The sequence below is a fragment of the Perna viridis genome, chromosome 3 (assembly GCF_037379345.1).
Source record: "Perna viridis isolate PV_CMFRI_1.1 ecotype Kerala chromosome 3, ASM3737934v1, whole genome shotgun sequence".
Lineage (NCBI taxonomy): Eukaryota > Metazoa > Mollusca > Bivalvia > Mytilida > Mytilidae > Perna > Perna viridis.
The window spans coordinates 11,913,205-11,929,702 of record NC_142447.1 but is presented as its reverse complement, the minus strand read 5'-3'; the positions used below and the strand labels follow the sequence as shown (position 1 = coordinate 11,929,702).

The 16,498-nt window shown below is 31.1% G+C and overlaps 1 protein-coding gene across 1 annotated transcript in view; it reads right to left on the bottom strand.

Moving 5' to 3' along the window:
- LOC148621019 (putative sodium/potassium/calcium exchanger CG1090) overlaps positions 1 to 16,498 on the bottom strand; it is a 34,173-nt gene that overhangs the window by 13,603 nt on the left and 4,072 nt on the right. Inside the window, exons 2-3 of the mRNA XM_088575008.1 lie at positions 9,128 to 9,325; positions 7,509 to 7,609 (exon numbers count right to left, since the gene is read on the bottom strand). Of these exons, the coding sequence (XP_088431134.1) occupies positions 7,509 to 7,609; positions 9,128 to 9,325 (299 nt within the window). The remainder of the gene's footprint in view (positions 1 to 7,508; positions 7,610 to 9,127; positions 9,326 to 16,498) is intronic.

Genomic DNA, 16,498 nt, shown 5'->3' with positions numbered 1-16,498 from the left:
AAATACATTCTCTTGACAGAATAGTCGTGATAGATAAAGAATAAGGGCAGTTGTATAGTCAAGACACAAAATATCACATGGAGCCAGATAGGGCAAGATGTGATGTGTTCTGTTGAGATGTTATTCTGTTCATCGTTGATGTCACTGTTGATGTTACGTAACTTTGTCAATGAATATTGCCGATAATTTTCAGTATCATGGCAGTAGTCTGAGATAAGAAATTATCAGGCAAAAGGAACGATTGAAAATTGATAAAGTTGCAAATGAACTATCATCTTCTTTTATATTACAAGACTATTATAAAAATAGCTTAAAAATGAAAGTCTGTTACAATAATAGCAACCTTGAGGCTAATACACAAACATTATTCTTAACTGCTACTTGATTTAATGTAATCCATGCTATTTTAAGTGCTCAAGCTGTTATATTGTTAGGAATATATTTAATTAAAGTACATAATCAAAATTTTGTCATTGAGACCCAAGAAAATAATTATTTACAAGGCAAAATCTGAGAAGAATGCAGGTAAACTTCAGTTAAACTTAAAAAAATGTCAAAATCCCCTTAGAAATGTTCAAAGGCAATGCAGATTAGAAGATGACCTCCCCCAACCCCCTTGGTGGTCCAATAACGAAATCAATGTTTCGCATCAGAAAACTCAATAATCATTCAGATGGAAATGTACAGAAGCATCATCTGCTGAAGAATGAGAGCAAATTTCATCGAATTTCGTTAAGCAGCTTCACAAGAGCTGTAAATAAAAACTGCTTCTCCATCAAGTAAAAAAGCTTACACATGGTACAATCTATCTATAACGTGTATACATGTACTACATTTCAATTTTTTTTATTTAAGTTGACATATTCTTCAGTCACAAAAGTTATTCTTTCAATAAATATATAACTACTTGTTGAAATCTAAAGAGTTTCTAGTATAATTACTTATTTATTTGTGACAAAAATTTATGCAACCCTAAAAAATCAACTAAAATATTACAATTAACAAGGAGTAAATACATGAGATGGTTAAAAACCTTACAGATAGTACAACCCAGCAAGCTGAATCTGTAAGATAGATTTTCAAAATGTTTCCATGAAGGGTGTTCAAATTAATGAAAAAATAAAAAACAAACATATGACATAGTAAACTAATTCCCTTTAAGTAGCTGTCTTTGTACAAATAATGCAAAATCTGAAAAATGTGATACACCCCAAAAAAAGGCTACATATTTTTATTTTTGTAATTAGATTGTCTTATGGGTCTATACTATGAAATGTGTAATTATTCATTCAAATCTGCCTGCTCTTAGGAGATAATCCGAATTGAAAATTCAGTAGATTCTATTGTATTTGAGTGCCATTTACAGATTTATCTCCCTTAATTTGAAATCTACAGTACGTTCTATATAATTTTTATCTCTTAAGAGTACAGGTTATATGAAAAACCACATGTTAATTTCTGTTTACTATAACATTTCAAACAAAATATCAAAAATAAAAATATGTAGGCTTTTTACCCATGAATCACATTTTGCATGATCCTTAGCTGGAGTCCTACTTAAAACCTAAAGGAGGGGACTGATACAACTAAATGTCCCTAACACCTAAAGCAGGGGCATACAAATCCTTAACCTATCAATAAGTAATTCAATTGCTGATTTTTCCTTGTTTTATTGATTGAGAAGTACTTTGGTATCTATATCCTGCATCATAAAATCTATTTGCTGATTATTTTACATGATATTTCAATTCTTCGTAGGCCACTGATTTTTTTCTGTAGATATAGCCTTAAGGTTACAGATTTTATAAGAGACAAAAAAGTTATCATTTCAATGATTATATACAGTGAAACCTGTCTAAAGTGAACTCCTTTTGAACTTTAAATTTGGTATGGTTTAGACAGGTGTTTGGTTTACCAAGGTTCAAAATACAATTAAATTAATATATAGGGATCATAAAAAGTGTCTGGTTTATACTTTTTTTTTTAACTATTCAGGGTTCAGTTTAGACAGGTTTCACAGGTAATAACTATACAGTTGACATCCCAAGAGATTCCTATAATTCTACTTTTTTGATAATTATTCTTTTTTACTTTCATATGAAATGACATAAAATCATTTTACTGATACCATCCTTTGCTACCATTTACAAATATTTGAGATCAAAAGAGCTTCTAAATTATATATCATCAATTTTTTTGCAGTATTGGAGACAGCTGTTACTGTGATGATAACCTGACTTGTATGTATTACATCCTGTATTGCTATCATAGTCACTTCTACAGTCACTCAGTGAAACGCTATTGACAGGAGATCAATGTCGGCAACATAAAATGGTAAAATAATGAATGAAATCTTTATTTTTGAGCTGAGAGCCTGAGAATTACTGAAACTTTATCTTTTCTCATTTTTTTTTCTGAATAAAATCACCAAAGGACTAAAAGAATTTCTAATCTTTTTACGGAAAGTCTAGAAATATTCCCAAAGCTCAGACCAGAAACAATTTTATTGACAACATTTTTTGTTCACAAAAAGAGAACCTTGGTATTTTTCATAAAACACAATCAATATTTAAGGACCCTTGATCTAAATAAAAAAAAACAAGACAAACAAACAATTGTGAAATGAACTCAAGGTTTGACAAGAAAACCAAATGATGCTACATGTACTTGTAAGGAAAGAGTTCTTCTGCTACCCACTGACCTCAACACATGCAAGACTTTTCTGTACTTCAAAGTAGAATTCTAAATTACCAATTTATAAACAGGGAAAGAAACTCATTCATAGTAAAAGAAGTTGATGTTCTTCTGAGGATCTGATATAAATTCATTATGTAATCTGTTGGGGAAACATTTGCTGAAACATTCTAGAAAAGCAGAGGATGTTTACCCCACTGTGCACCTGGTCCATGCTCCCAGTTTTTAGTAAAGTCTGAGTTGCTCATTTGCTTTTGCTACTCTGTATGTATGATTTTAGTTACTTTATCTTCTTTATTGTGTATGTCTGTTTTCCATGTTGAAAAAAATTGAATTATCCAACCTTAGCTTAACCATAAATACTAGATAAGGACTCAATAATTCTTAGGAGCTCATGATGCACTATGTATTAATACGCCATTGTTTAGAAAAATAACTATCGTTATATTTATCCACCTTCAAACTATTTATTCCATTGTAATTAATGTCTGAATAATATCTTTATCCTCTATTTTCCAATATCTATCATTGATGTCAGACTATTTAGATGAAGAAATATTATTTCAGGACATGAAATATCATCCTTCCTAATGTTGATAAAAGGCAATACTTGAACAGCCTACTTATTAGCTAGCTGCTTCAATAATGGATCTAGTTTCAAAAGACCACTTTTCATGGAGACTCCATTACAGAGGTTTTGTGCATTAATACCAAAACAATCTTTCTAAACAGAAGATCTCCACCAAGATATAATATCAAAGGTTCCAGAGAGCCAGGATATCTCACCTGAATATACAGTACATAAGTATAGCAGCACAGTTATGTCTTTTAACTAACCAAAGAAACCTCAAAGCATAAGCCTTAAACTTCAGAGTTGTATTTTTGAAGCCTCTCAAGGTCATCTTGTTCAGTAAGTGAAACAAATACTGACAATTGAAGAAGTCAACAAATTCAACATTTCCTGCTAAGTTTGGTTATAATCATCTAAGTGTCTCTAGAGATAACGAGACAATTGTGTACAGATGGACAAACACAAAGACAGGGTGATTCCTACATATCCCTAAAAGGGACATAATAAATTAGGAAAAAATGGTCAAAGTCACCCTAAGGTGTCAAGCCTTTTGTTTTTTTTAAAAAAAAAAGGTTTTGAATCATTGGCAAATCAGAAGACCTTTACTTTTAAAACTCAAAAGATAACTGCCAATGGCTGACTCAATTAAAACAAGCCTCATATTGTCACAATGTCTTATTAAGGAGATATTTTTCTGCTATCATGACTTTGGTATGTAGCAAATGTAAAACCTTCAGGCTTAAAATCTACAGCAATTCCAGAGTGCCCTCATCAATTGGCCACTTGCTTCCCTAATGACATTTAATATTCAGATTCATTTACCATGATATTACCATTACAATAAGATTCATATGGGTTCTCAAAATATATTGTATTACGTAATGTTTGATTTCCATTCATAATAAAACTATAACACAACTAAATTAAATAAAAGACATGATAAATTGTAAAAAAAGGACGAAAAATCGAAGAATGATGTGACGAAATTTAATTTTTCTTCAATAGATTAATATCAAACCTTCCAATAAATACCAAGGGACTACAATATTTCAACATCATTACCCAGTTATGACAGAAACTTGTGAATAGTCATCACTTTACAACAAATTCAGTATCCTTTTCCATTACCAAACACTCTTTATTTTTTTTCTAAAAAATCTTTCTTAAACAAAGCAATACATGTAATTGAATACTACTGAACAACGAACTGCTAAATTGACGGTCAAGTAAGACTGAACAAATGCCTCAGGTGCTTTTGGGACTCTGAAATGAGCCTTGATGGTTTATGAGATAAGAGCTTTCTAGGAAGAAGTACAAACAATGGTGGCATTAATCATTGTAGGAGTGTTTAGGAAATGACCAGCCTGAAAAACCTATGATAAAAGCTACAATTGGATGCCAAATTCATACTGAATGTTCTTTGAAAGGCACCATATGGCAGGTGCAGTAGGCAAAAAGGTATAGGAAAACTTTAGGTGTTTCTGATTTGACCAGATGCTAAGTGGTGTACTAAGTTCAAGATTGTGTGGAATTTATTTGGGGTGTACCAACACTATTGAAGGTTAAGTTCATGTATTTCTTTATGATTAAAGTTAAAATTCCAATAGGATCAGACAACTTTGGACAAAATTATGGACCTTTTATCATAGTTAGAGTAAGTCAAGTAATATGCATTGCTATGATTTACTCTCAGTCTTGTAATCTATTACAGAGTCCAGTAATATTATTAGTCTTTTTCAAAACTACCTCATCCCTTTTTTTATTGGGAAAATATGTACCATTTACCGTAACATAGAAATAAGGAATAACCCTACAAAACCTTGAATTTGTACTTAAAATGATTTATTTTATAGAGGATGTCAAAAAAAAAACAAAGCATCATCATTCTTTAATCAGTGTAGTTTTGAACAGAAACACCATATCATACCCCTTGACTACCACTCAGAGAGAGTTTATCTTATTTGGGATGATTTTTTCACCATTTTTATGACAAATTAAGAAACTTTCATTTGGGGAAACAGGCTTATTTTGGAGGTAATTTAAGGAGGTAGACCTAGGGTAAGGGACACAACTCTTACAAGTCATTGGTATGTTTGTATTCACTATTTTACATCAACCTCATGAAAGCATCAAAGTAACTTGGACTGATTTCATTCTGATTCAAAGGAAAGCTTGGGTAAAGTTGAATATGATACAAACATATCACTGATTTCAAGATCTACATCCTTAAGTCAAACATTATCACTAAGAGTGGATATGGAAAGATCCAGTGAATCTGCGATAATGTGTTTTTTTCATGTCAGATATCACATTTAATTAAGAAGGGTGTAATTATTTGCACAGAACGTATCTATTATAATTTCATTAAACTGTCAGCAAAGTAATAGAACTATTTTTTTTCCAATTAAGCTTAACTGTTTTCATCACAACATAGTTTAACAACTATTTAAGAATAATAGCTGCACCATGAAAATAATGGGAATTCCGTGTGCACTATAAATGACTACAGAAATCAAATTAAAAGCAAATTTCATGAATGCTACAATAAGAAATATACTGCTATGACACAGTTTCTTTCAAAATGTGCATCTAAGGACAGTTATGATTTGTACAACACAATTTCTTTCAAAAATGTACATCAAAGGACCTTTTCTTTTTATTCTATGATACCTTAAGTTACAAATACAGTTGGACAGATGAAATATTGAGTAATGGGTATGCTATCATCTTGTATGTACATTTTAAATCCAGGAACTTAAGTACTTCTCCGTCTAAGAATCGGGCAAAATGTATATAAGGTGTGGCACATGAAGTAAAAAAATGCAGACATTTTATTGCATTATACAATTAATTATACCTGATAACCACCATAAAAAACCATCAAAGTGTTTGTAAAATTCACCCTTTTAAGATATTGATAGGTCAAATTTAGTTGAAATGTGCTATGAAAAAAACTTTTTCCTTATATGTATATATATATATATATCTACGTCACAGATGCTTCAGGATGAACTTAAATAGCTTTTTGGTTGTTTTCTAGATACACTGAATATATTTTAGGCAAAAATGACTAAATTGGGGGAAATGATGTGCCACCCATTGCCTAATTCTTACACAGAATGGTACTTAAATGATAAAATTCATGAATGTTCTTCTTTTGTTTTTTCAAAGTCATCAAAGATTTATAAAAACAACAATCTGCCTGCCAAGAAAGTATACATGCTGGGATACTAAATCAAAGATGTTTCTACAATGCTATAATTAGTTTTAAAGGTACTTCTGTGCTTTTATTCATACACAATTATATAAACGGGTATGTTATGTGATCATTCAAATTCAGTCATTGTTACTTAAGTGATTTCATTTATATCTCACATCTTTTCTCAGCTAAAATAACCATTACTTGGATCTGTTGTAGAGGTAAAGACTGAAATGTTGGATACTGTAATTTAATTAATTTTCACAGTGTACTTATTTTAGCCATTTACAGTGGTTGATAGATGAGCATAAAAAAATAGGACCTGCAAAATAGATTTTCACTGTATGAACTGCTAATCTTTTGGAAATCAATAAAAATATATTTACAAGTTTTCTGCTTTCCATTTTCCAATAGAGGGGTAGACAAGTTTTTGATACTGTGAAAGTACTATAGTTTGTTGGTCACCAATTTTCGTTGTTTTCATGGGTAGGCCAAAGCACGAAATTTGGTACCCAATAAAAAGAAATTTCCATACTGTGTATACTGAAAACCTCAAAATCATGAATTCAAGAATCCACAAACCTGTGTTGCTACCTAAATCCATGAAAATTGGTATCCACAAAATAAAACTACTTTCACAGTATTATAAAAGCTGTGATAAAAAGCATGTCACTTATAGATTATTTCTTATAGGTGAGCTAGTACATTCAAGATAAAAGCTAGGGTTGCATAGTGTGAAGCAATGGTTTATCAAAGATGATTTGTGAAAATGGGTTTACCTGTTGATGCTGAGGACGACCTACTGTTTGTAAAGCATCAAGTTTTGGGTTGCCTTTGTGGCTTAATAAAACCATTGGTCAAAAGTAAAGAAATCAACAAGTTCAAAATTTCATGAATATAAGGTATGTATCTAAACTGACTAAGAAATTTCTAAAATGATTATATGGATAAAAGTTACTGTATGCATCAAAACATGACCATAGAACTACAAGATCATCTATTATCTTATTTTGCCTTAATCTTATTCTGAATATAGTGACTTACTTTAGCAATGAAAACAGCAATGACAGCTGTGGCTAACTCAGGAGCCGAACTGCCTGCAGCCATAAGTGTAGCTCCAGCTACATCAGAATTGATATGGAAAACTGAAAAATATAGTAATGTATCATGATATAAAGAGACAGGCAGTAGGAGGGAATCTTTCTATGGAATATGACTTCTTCATTGAAAACTGTAGAAAAATAGATTTGGCTAACAAAAAAATCTGTGGTAAAAAGATCATTTGCTTGAGAAGACCATAGGTCTTTTACTTTAGACGACAGCCCACTTGGGATTTTAAAAGGATGATGATAGGGCTTCCATATGACCATTTATGATTATCTGAAATTCCTTCATGGAATATATATTACAAAAAAACCTTCTTTCTCTTGAGCATTTAGACATAAGGTCAATTCTGATTTCAATACAGATATATTATAAGATTTCATATTCTTTGTGTTGCCAATTATCACGAACTCTTGATAAAAAACTCTTAAAACATTTTCTGTGATGACAGATACAAATGAATCTCTCCCAAAACTTGAAAAGACTACCAGGTCCAGTATGTTGTACACTTCAAATGCACATATTTATCACTGCTATCTAACTATTATTTATGTATCTTTATAATCAGTACAGAACACAGCTTCTTGACAGTACTAGCTGTAACCTTCCAGTTTAATTTTAATTTCTTAAGGATTAACAAAAGGTGTTAACTTATAAAAAAAAACACTCCCATAACTCTACTATTTGTTGAGTTTAATGTGCATATCCCTGAAGAGTCAGATAAATCAAACGAACCAGTCCTAATCCATCTTTTATAATATTTCTAGACAGTTGACATTTCTATACAATCCTTCAGACTTGACACAATTCTATTCCATTGAAATCAATGCCTTTTTATTGCTGAACACAATAGTTTAGAGCGAAAACTAGGAAAGTTATTTGTATTTGATGGAAATGTTTGTTTTAATGTGATTGGACAATAGGGTTTATACAAGCTATAAAACTGATATAGCACCTGCAATTGTCAATTCTTCCATGTTCATTACTCCTACAACTACAGCATAATTCTAATAGAATATGTTCGGTATTGAACATTAAAATGTACTTACATGTTATGTATTGAAAATTTGGGTATTCCTTTATGAGTTTGGAATTGAACAATAATGCTGTCCATATAAAGGTTATTCAAACAAGTGAAGAAATAAAAAAATTTTTTTATATTGTGACAAGTGTATTATTGAATTTTCTCCTTGTAAGAATGTTCACTCAGAGAATTTAAAGCAAGGGCTTGCAGTTCTGTAATTGGATAAAGCTGATAGTACACGAGTCATACTGAAAGAAGCTGTTTCTCTCGTTTTCAAAATGCAATCATCATATGATATATGACCAGCAACAAATAATGTACAATGTCAACTTTGACCGATCCGTATTGATCAAGATCAAAAAGTTTACCATTTCAAAAGTTTATTTTTTCAGAATAGGTCAAAATATGGTCAAATCTGGCAAAAAATTAAAGGATACCACCAATATTAAAAAAACCTATCTTTTTCATACTTAGCAATAATATAAAGGTAGATGTTCTTGTCACTATAAAGACATATAGCAAGGTAATGGCATACCATCACACATGATCTCTAGGGATGGCACAAAATAGTCATCACAGATAATGGCAAATCCAACAAACATATACAGTGCAACCAAGATGTTGACAACCACTGCGCCATGGACACGCTGCTCCTGTGTAAACATTCCATGTGGGAACTGGGTTATTGCTCTTGGTGTACAATTTGGCAGTGATGTTAGGTGGCGTAATTGTTCTGAAAAACAAAAACTTGTATCTAAATACAGAATTCACAAATAAATTGTTTATCTTTGATAAGCAAGCTGAATCTCCAACACACTGCCAGGTTTCATGTTACTCTTTCATGATGCATTAACTTTGATTTAAGATACAAATACACAGTGATTAAAGTAAGACAATCAGTCATCTGAATATTACAAATAAGATACAGTTTCAAACAAAAACAACAGTTATTTAATTATATATTTTTTGGCTGTTAACTAAAAACCTGCCAGGAAATTGTTCTAAGAGCAAATCCGCTAAAACAGGAAATACTGGGATCATATTGGAAATTGGAATATTGGATTTCATTATCATCTAGCAAAACCAGTTCAAGAAAATCTAAGAAAATCTAAATTAGTCAATCATAAAATGCCTTGAGATATATTGATAGACTATGCAATCTATGATTCATGAAAAATTCTGCTCTACATTCAAGAACACGGTGAAGACCATAAACATTGTAAAAGGTGTGTTCAGCCACTTACAAACTTTACACTAAATAGCAGATTATGGATTGTCTCTCATCAGGATATTATCTTTTCAACTTTTATCCAATTACTGTCTTGCTACCACTTATATGGATCTTTAAATAGCACCATGAATGACAGCCCCAAATTCCATTGTCTATCAGTTATCTCAATTAGGAAACAATGCTCAAAACAGAGAACAAAAATTGCCTAACAGAATTATGCTTTAGAACCTTATCAGCAAGTTTTTTTCTTTGTAATTTTAGATTTAATGCACTCTTGGCAGTCTGCAACAGAATAGCCCATAATTTCAGATTTAATACACTATTGTCTGTCTGCAACAGAATATCATCTTCTATAATAAATATGGTAATAACATCAACCATAATTATGTTTCCATAAAATATTGGTTTCAGCATTGAATGGGGGCAACTTCTAAGGATGGCATCCCTTCCCAATGTCAGACATTTACCTTGAAAGTTAATAGGGTTCTAGATTGTTCTCAGGATTGAATAAGTTTAATTAAAATTCATCTAAGAATGTTTACTCCATAAAGTATTGATGTGGATTTAATTACAGTGCAAATATCCTTCCATAATCTTAGATCTGATGTACTCTTATTAAACTGAAACAAGACATTAAGTAGCAATCTTCGTAAGAATCATGGAAATTCTGTAAAATCTGATACACCAAAAAAAAGGCAACAATTTTTAAAATTTTTGTTACTAAGTTGCTTTGTATGTCTATACGATGAAATGTATAATTTTTCATTCAAATCTGTCTGCTCTTAGGAAATAATTCACATTGAAAATCCAACAGTTCCTATTGTATTTTAGTGTCATTTACAGAGTTATCGCCCTTAATTTTGAATTCTATGACTGACAGACTGGTACGGACTACCAGGTTGTATTTCCTAATTTTTACCTTTGTAAGGATGGACAAACAGACAAGACAGACATCATCATAATTAAAAACCTCCTGCTTTCAGAGATTGAAGTGGTCACATTTTTGCCCCTTATTTCTGAAATCAATCTGAACCTTTCTTTAGAGGTATGGCACTTGTGGTACAATTTCAAAGTGATTCATTCCATTTCACTCAAATTATTATTCAGAAATAAAACAAATAAGTTACTAGCCCTTTGTAGCTCTTATTCTTACTAGGCTTAAGTCACAACCCTAATCATTTTCCCAATCATCCTTCGGTTGTATGGCACCAAGTAGAAAAATTTATATCCTTCATTCCTTTTTACTCAAGTAATTGTCCAATCATAAGGAAAATACTTGTTTCAGGCCCATTTATATCCCTAATTTTGAAAATGTTCAAGTCTTAACCCCAAAATAAATACCAGTCTGACTATTGAGGTATTATATTTTGGAAAAACATCATAGAAATTCCTATGCTTTTATTAAATTCTTTGAAATATTTGTTTTTGGCTCCATTTTGGCCCCTAATTCTAAAATGGTTCGGGCCATAACCCATTAAATCAATACCAATCCTTCCTCTGTAGTTTGGAACCTAGTTATAAATTTTATAAGGATCAACCAACTAATATTTAAGTTATTGCATAAAGACCAAGTGTCTATGGATGACAACAATGCAATACAATTTGTGGCCATATAAAAAACTGACAATTTACTAGCCAATGTCCATTTCACTACTTACATAAAATTACACTGTCAATTTGAGACAAGGCTTTCATGTAAACATGATTTAATTTACTAGTTCTAAAATGTAATACCAAGTAAAAATATTAAATGTTTTAAATCATTCTACAAATACCGCAAAGCATTACCCAAGATTTAAACAAGATTTTGTTTTGAGAACATCAAAAATCAAGAAAATAAGATGTGGTGGTACTATGAAACTTAAATTAATTGAATAAATAAATAATCAAATAATTTAACAGCCTAATAAATCCATGGGAAAGTTACCTGTAATCAAGTTTTATTTACATTTAAATAGACTGTGTTTTAAAAGAATCAGTACAATATAACACAGAGATCTTTACAAAGAGAGTGAAAAAATGACACCAATATCAAATAACTTTTTTCTAAGGCCTCAGAAGCACAAGTTAAGATCCCTGAAGCATTAACAGTGCTGTTTCAAAGTATCTGTCACAAGCCAATATCAGCAGGAAATTGTCTTGTCTAAAATTGGATAAATCAGCATTATTGCAGGTTTATTGGTTACATAATGTGACATAAAAGATCCTCCTTGAAACACAACAAGTTTATATCACCACAAGGCCATTCATTGGTAAATAATTGTTTAGAAACGTTACATGTATGAAAAAATAGGTGATACATACTGGAAAGTTTACCCAGTATATGAGAAAATTGGGTAAGTAATGAAACACCACCATCAACTGAAGTTGTGCAGTGATCAATGTAAAACAAAACAAATTTTAATTTATAAGAATCTAACAGCTGTGCTTAAAGAACAAGATACAACTGTCCTGTTTTAAATCCATGTTCAAAATTCAAATTAACTGTTAAACAAGAAAAAAAATGAACAAGATTGTAGTACGAAATAGCTTTCTTCATTGTTTATCATTGTAATACAGGTATTTCAATCTGCATAAAATCAGCAAAAGTGATTTCTGGATTCTTTTTCTTTTAGATTGTATGTGAATAAGTAGACCTCATAACTAATTTTCTTTGAATTTGTACATATCACACCAACTACAGTATATGATCTGACAATTTTTAAAGAAATTTCACCATGCAGATTTTGAAAATAAAGTCAAACAAACTGCTATTTTTTAGAAATCTGAAACATTGGCCAAATTGAACCATGTCATGTATAGAAGGGTCATTAATTCATCTGGAGAATGGAACCTATACTCCACTTTACAACATGCACATCACATTGAGTTAAAATTTGAATGACCTGTGGCCACATGAACAGCAGTATACTGTACCAAAATATATAAGGTCCAAAAACAATAAAATAAAAAATGTGAGTTTACTGTCACCTGCTGACTTTAGGGTCAGTAGGTTGATTTAAAATTTTTTATAGCCACTGTAGGTCACCATTTTGTACAGTAATTGTAGGTTTTGTTACGGATCAGGGACGAAATTTCCAGAAATTGAAATTTTTCTGATAAAAAAGTTAAGGGTCAGGAACAAAAAATTAGGGTTCGTGTTGGAGGCACAGTAAACACACATACATAATAAGTTATAAGCTCCCAGGTGACAGACAGTAGATATGTTGGAGGTTGAAGTGTTAGCTGAAATCCCTCCGACAGACTGACTGTATGAATAATCACAGGCGGTGCTTATTTACATTATGGGGAAATAAATTAATCTTTGTATAGAACTTTATTTCTTCGAAGTTATTTTGAAAATCATTCAGTGGTTACTAGGTAAAATCTATTTTTGTCTTGGCATCCAAGTCAAATGTAGGCAATGGCTGGTGGCATGACTGAACTATTCAGTTCAAATTGTTTAAAACGTGCGTAGTTTCATTGAAAGAGCTAAATCAGTCACAGCATCATTCTGCAACTTTTGTTATCATTGGTGGATGGATTTTCCTTTTATGGTGATTTGCCTATTTCATTCAAATATTTTCATCAATAGCAGATGAATTTTTCTTAATTTGCATATTGTTGCTTCAGTTATTTGGACAAACCATTTTATCCAATCACTAATGGTCAACACAACGCAAAATCGTCTAATTTTATTTGGCCAAGGAGAGATGGGACACCAGTTCAGAATTGATTTGGCCCACTAATCTTATACTTGTATTGAATTTGCTTTTAAGAAATAAAATAACCAAATATTATCTTATGAATAAGGCATTACATTACTAACAAATCTATTCCATTACAAATGACATTATGGTATTATACAATGTACTTGTACATCACGAACATTTCAAACATGGAGTAACACATGCTTATCACAATCTTACAGTTGTGGTGTACTTAAATTTCCATGAAAGATTCAACATGAAACATGGATTCTAATGACATAAAAAAACAGAAATAACTGTAATCAGATACATACAGTTTTGTATATTGTATAATACTACATGTACAACTGAAGTAACCAGTATATAAAATTACATGCATGTATGAATTTCACAGTATCCCAATGGCAAGAATTGACAATACATTGTGTACTAAGGCTTGCATACCACAATTGTTAAGCCAGTGTTATATGTCATTATGCTGATAGCTATTTTACATCAATAAATTGTAGTTCTTTGGATTCTGCATCAATTTTTTTAAAGTTTCTCTCTATCAGTAGAAGCTTTTGAATTTTATATGACAAAAAAAAACTGCAAATAATCATTTTTTAACAGAATGAAAGCAATGTATGTACCTCCTACAAAAAGTCACCATTCAACTTAAAAAAAAAACCTCCAACTTTTGGTGTTGACTTGTATTTCAGATTTTCTCATTGTCTTCTATTTATCTGTATGGTCCCATATTCAGAAGATTTCAATGCAGTTGAACTAAAAAATGAACTAGTAAATAACAGAAAAAAAAGACCCCCAAAAAAGTTGATCCATTAAAATGACTGTTAAAACTACAGCTGTCAAACCATACCAAAAAGTCAGAAATTAGTTTTTTCATAATAAAATAGGAAATTACTTTTCTTCAACCTTGATGTTTCTTAAACTTATTGTCTCACCGATAAAATAAACTTAAAAGGCAAGTACAAGCCACAAGACATATCACATGCTTTGGTCGCCTGACCATGTAATGACGGTAATAAGATTATGAACTGTTCAGTTAAGTGGCATCTACAGTGACATTAGCATATGACAGATTGTCGCTCATGAACTAATGCATAATTATTATCCCATTATTCAACATAGGCTTACTGTTGGTAAATAGTAATAATTACATTTCAATAAAGATGACACCTGTTTGAAATGGAGGACTTTTGGTCATCAAATGGCATCTAATATGCTGAGAAAAAAAATCACATTTTTATCAACAGCATTAAAAAGAGTCACAATGTTAGGCAAAATTTCTCAGGAGTTGCAGGTTAAAATGAGGGTCAACAGTACTGCATTTGTAAATACAATATTCCAAGGAAGAAATGTGATTATCTGGGTACAAGTTTGTACAGTGAAATCTAACTAAACTGAACCCTACACAAACCTGTCCAAATCAGATTTCTTCTGAAGTCCCTTCATATCAATATCACTAAAGTTTATTAGATTTAAAACAATGGCCTGCTAAGGACACCATAGCAATACAAACATATATTAATAAAAAAAAACAATACCACATTTGACCAAAAAAAAAATGCAATTGTGTTCATAAGTATGTTTATAAAGTATGATAAATTATGCTACAGATAATATAACATTTAGGATTTGTCATGGGTGATAGGCATTTGAATTGAGTTCTATGGTAATTAAAGGATAATTTTACCCTATTAATACATTTTGAACCTTATAAACCAAACAACTCATTCAGTCCTTAAGTAGTACTCCAGCTAAGAATCATGCAAAATGTGATTCATGGTTGGAAAGCCTAGATATTTTTATTTTTTACTTTTTGTTTTAAGCGTTACACTAAACAGAAATTAATATGTGTTTTTTTTTCATATAAGCCCTGTTCATAGGGATATAAATTATATAGAATGTACTGTAGAATTCAAAATAAAAGGAGGTAACTCTGTAAATGATACTAAAATACAGTAGAAACCATCGGATTTTCAATGTGAATTATCTCCTAAGAGCAGACAGATTGGAATGAATGATACTACATTTCATCATATAGACGTATAAAGCAACTTAATAACAAAAATAAAAATGTGTTGTCTTTTTGGGTGTATATCACATATTATAGAATTTGCATGATTTTAACTGGAGTACTACTAAACTGTTGGGTTTATACACATTCCACTGGAGCAAGTTAATTGGAAGCCCTTCTTTTCTTTTTCATTAACTGTATAACATCTACAATACTTATGTGAAAATACCATGTACATGTATATAACTCTTAGAACAACTAGTACTCAAAGTGATAACCCAAAAATTTTTTTAAAAAAATGACATCATTGAAAGTTCACTTCCAGCTGAGTGAGTAAAACTCATGTTGCAATGTAGCAGCTTTAAATTTCTTAATGGAAATAACTGTCTAATTGTGTTTGCATCATTCGTTTTCAGCTTGAACTCTCTTCAATTGGATTAAAGAAAAAATGTAGCATCACTAAAAAAAACTTTATAAGAATAAATCAACTGAACACAGCTGGAAGAGATCAGCAGCTGTAACATTAGAGATAGAGAAAAATCTTAGAATATCTTTTACGTAATAGCTCTATAAGAAACTCAACAGTACAAAAAAATATTTGTTCAACACCTCCAAAATCAATATCAAATTTATGAGACCATAATTAAAGCACAATGGTGACATGAATGAAGTGAAGACATTATCCATGTTATGAGATATACCAGATTAAATGTTGAAACTGTAACCAACACTAGGGTTCTCTGTGTGGTTCTTTGTACTGACTCTGAAATAATTTACATCATGAAGTTAAAGTATTCAAGCATTGGGGAATTGAAAATAGTCCACATAAATTCAAAATGAAAACTTTAAATATCAATCCAGTTTAATTTCATGTAGATCACTTATACTGGTAGTATTGATTTAATAAATTGCTGATGGTATGTCATACTTAAGTCATTAATGGTTACTGCAGTTGACTTAACACTT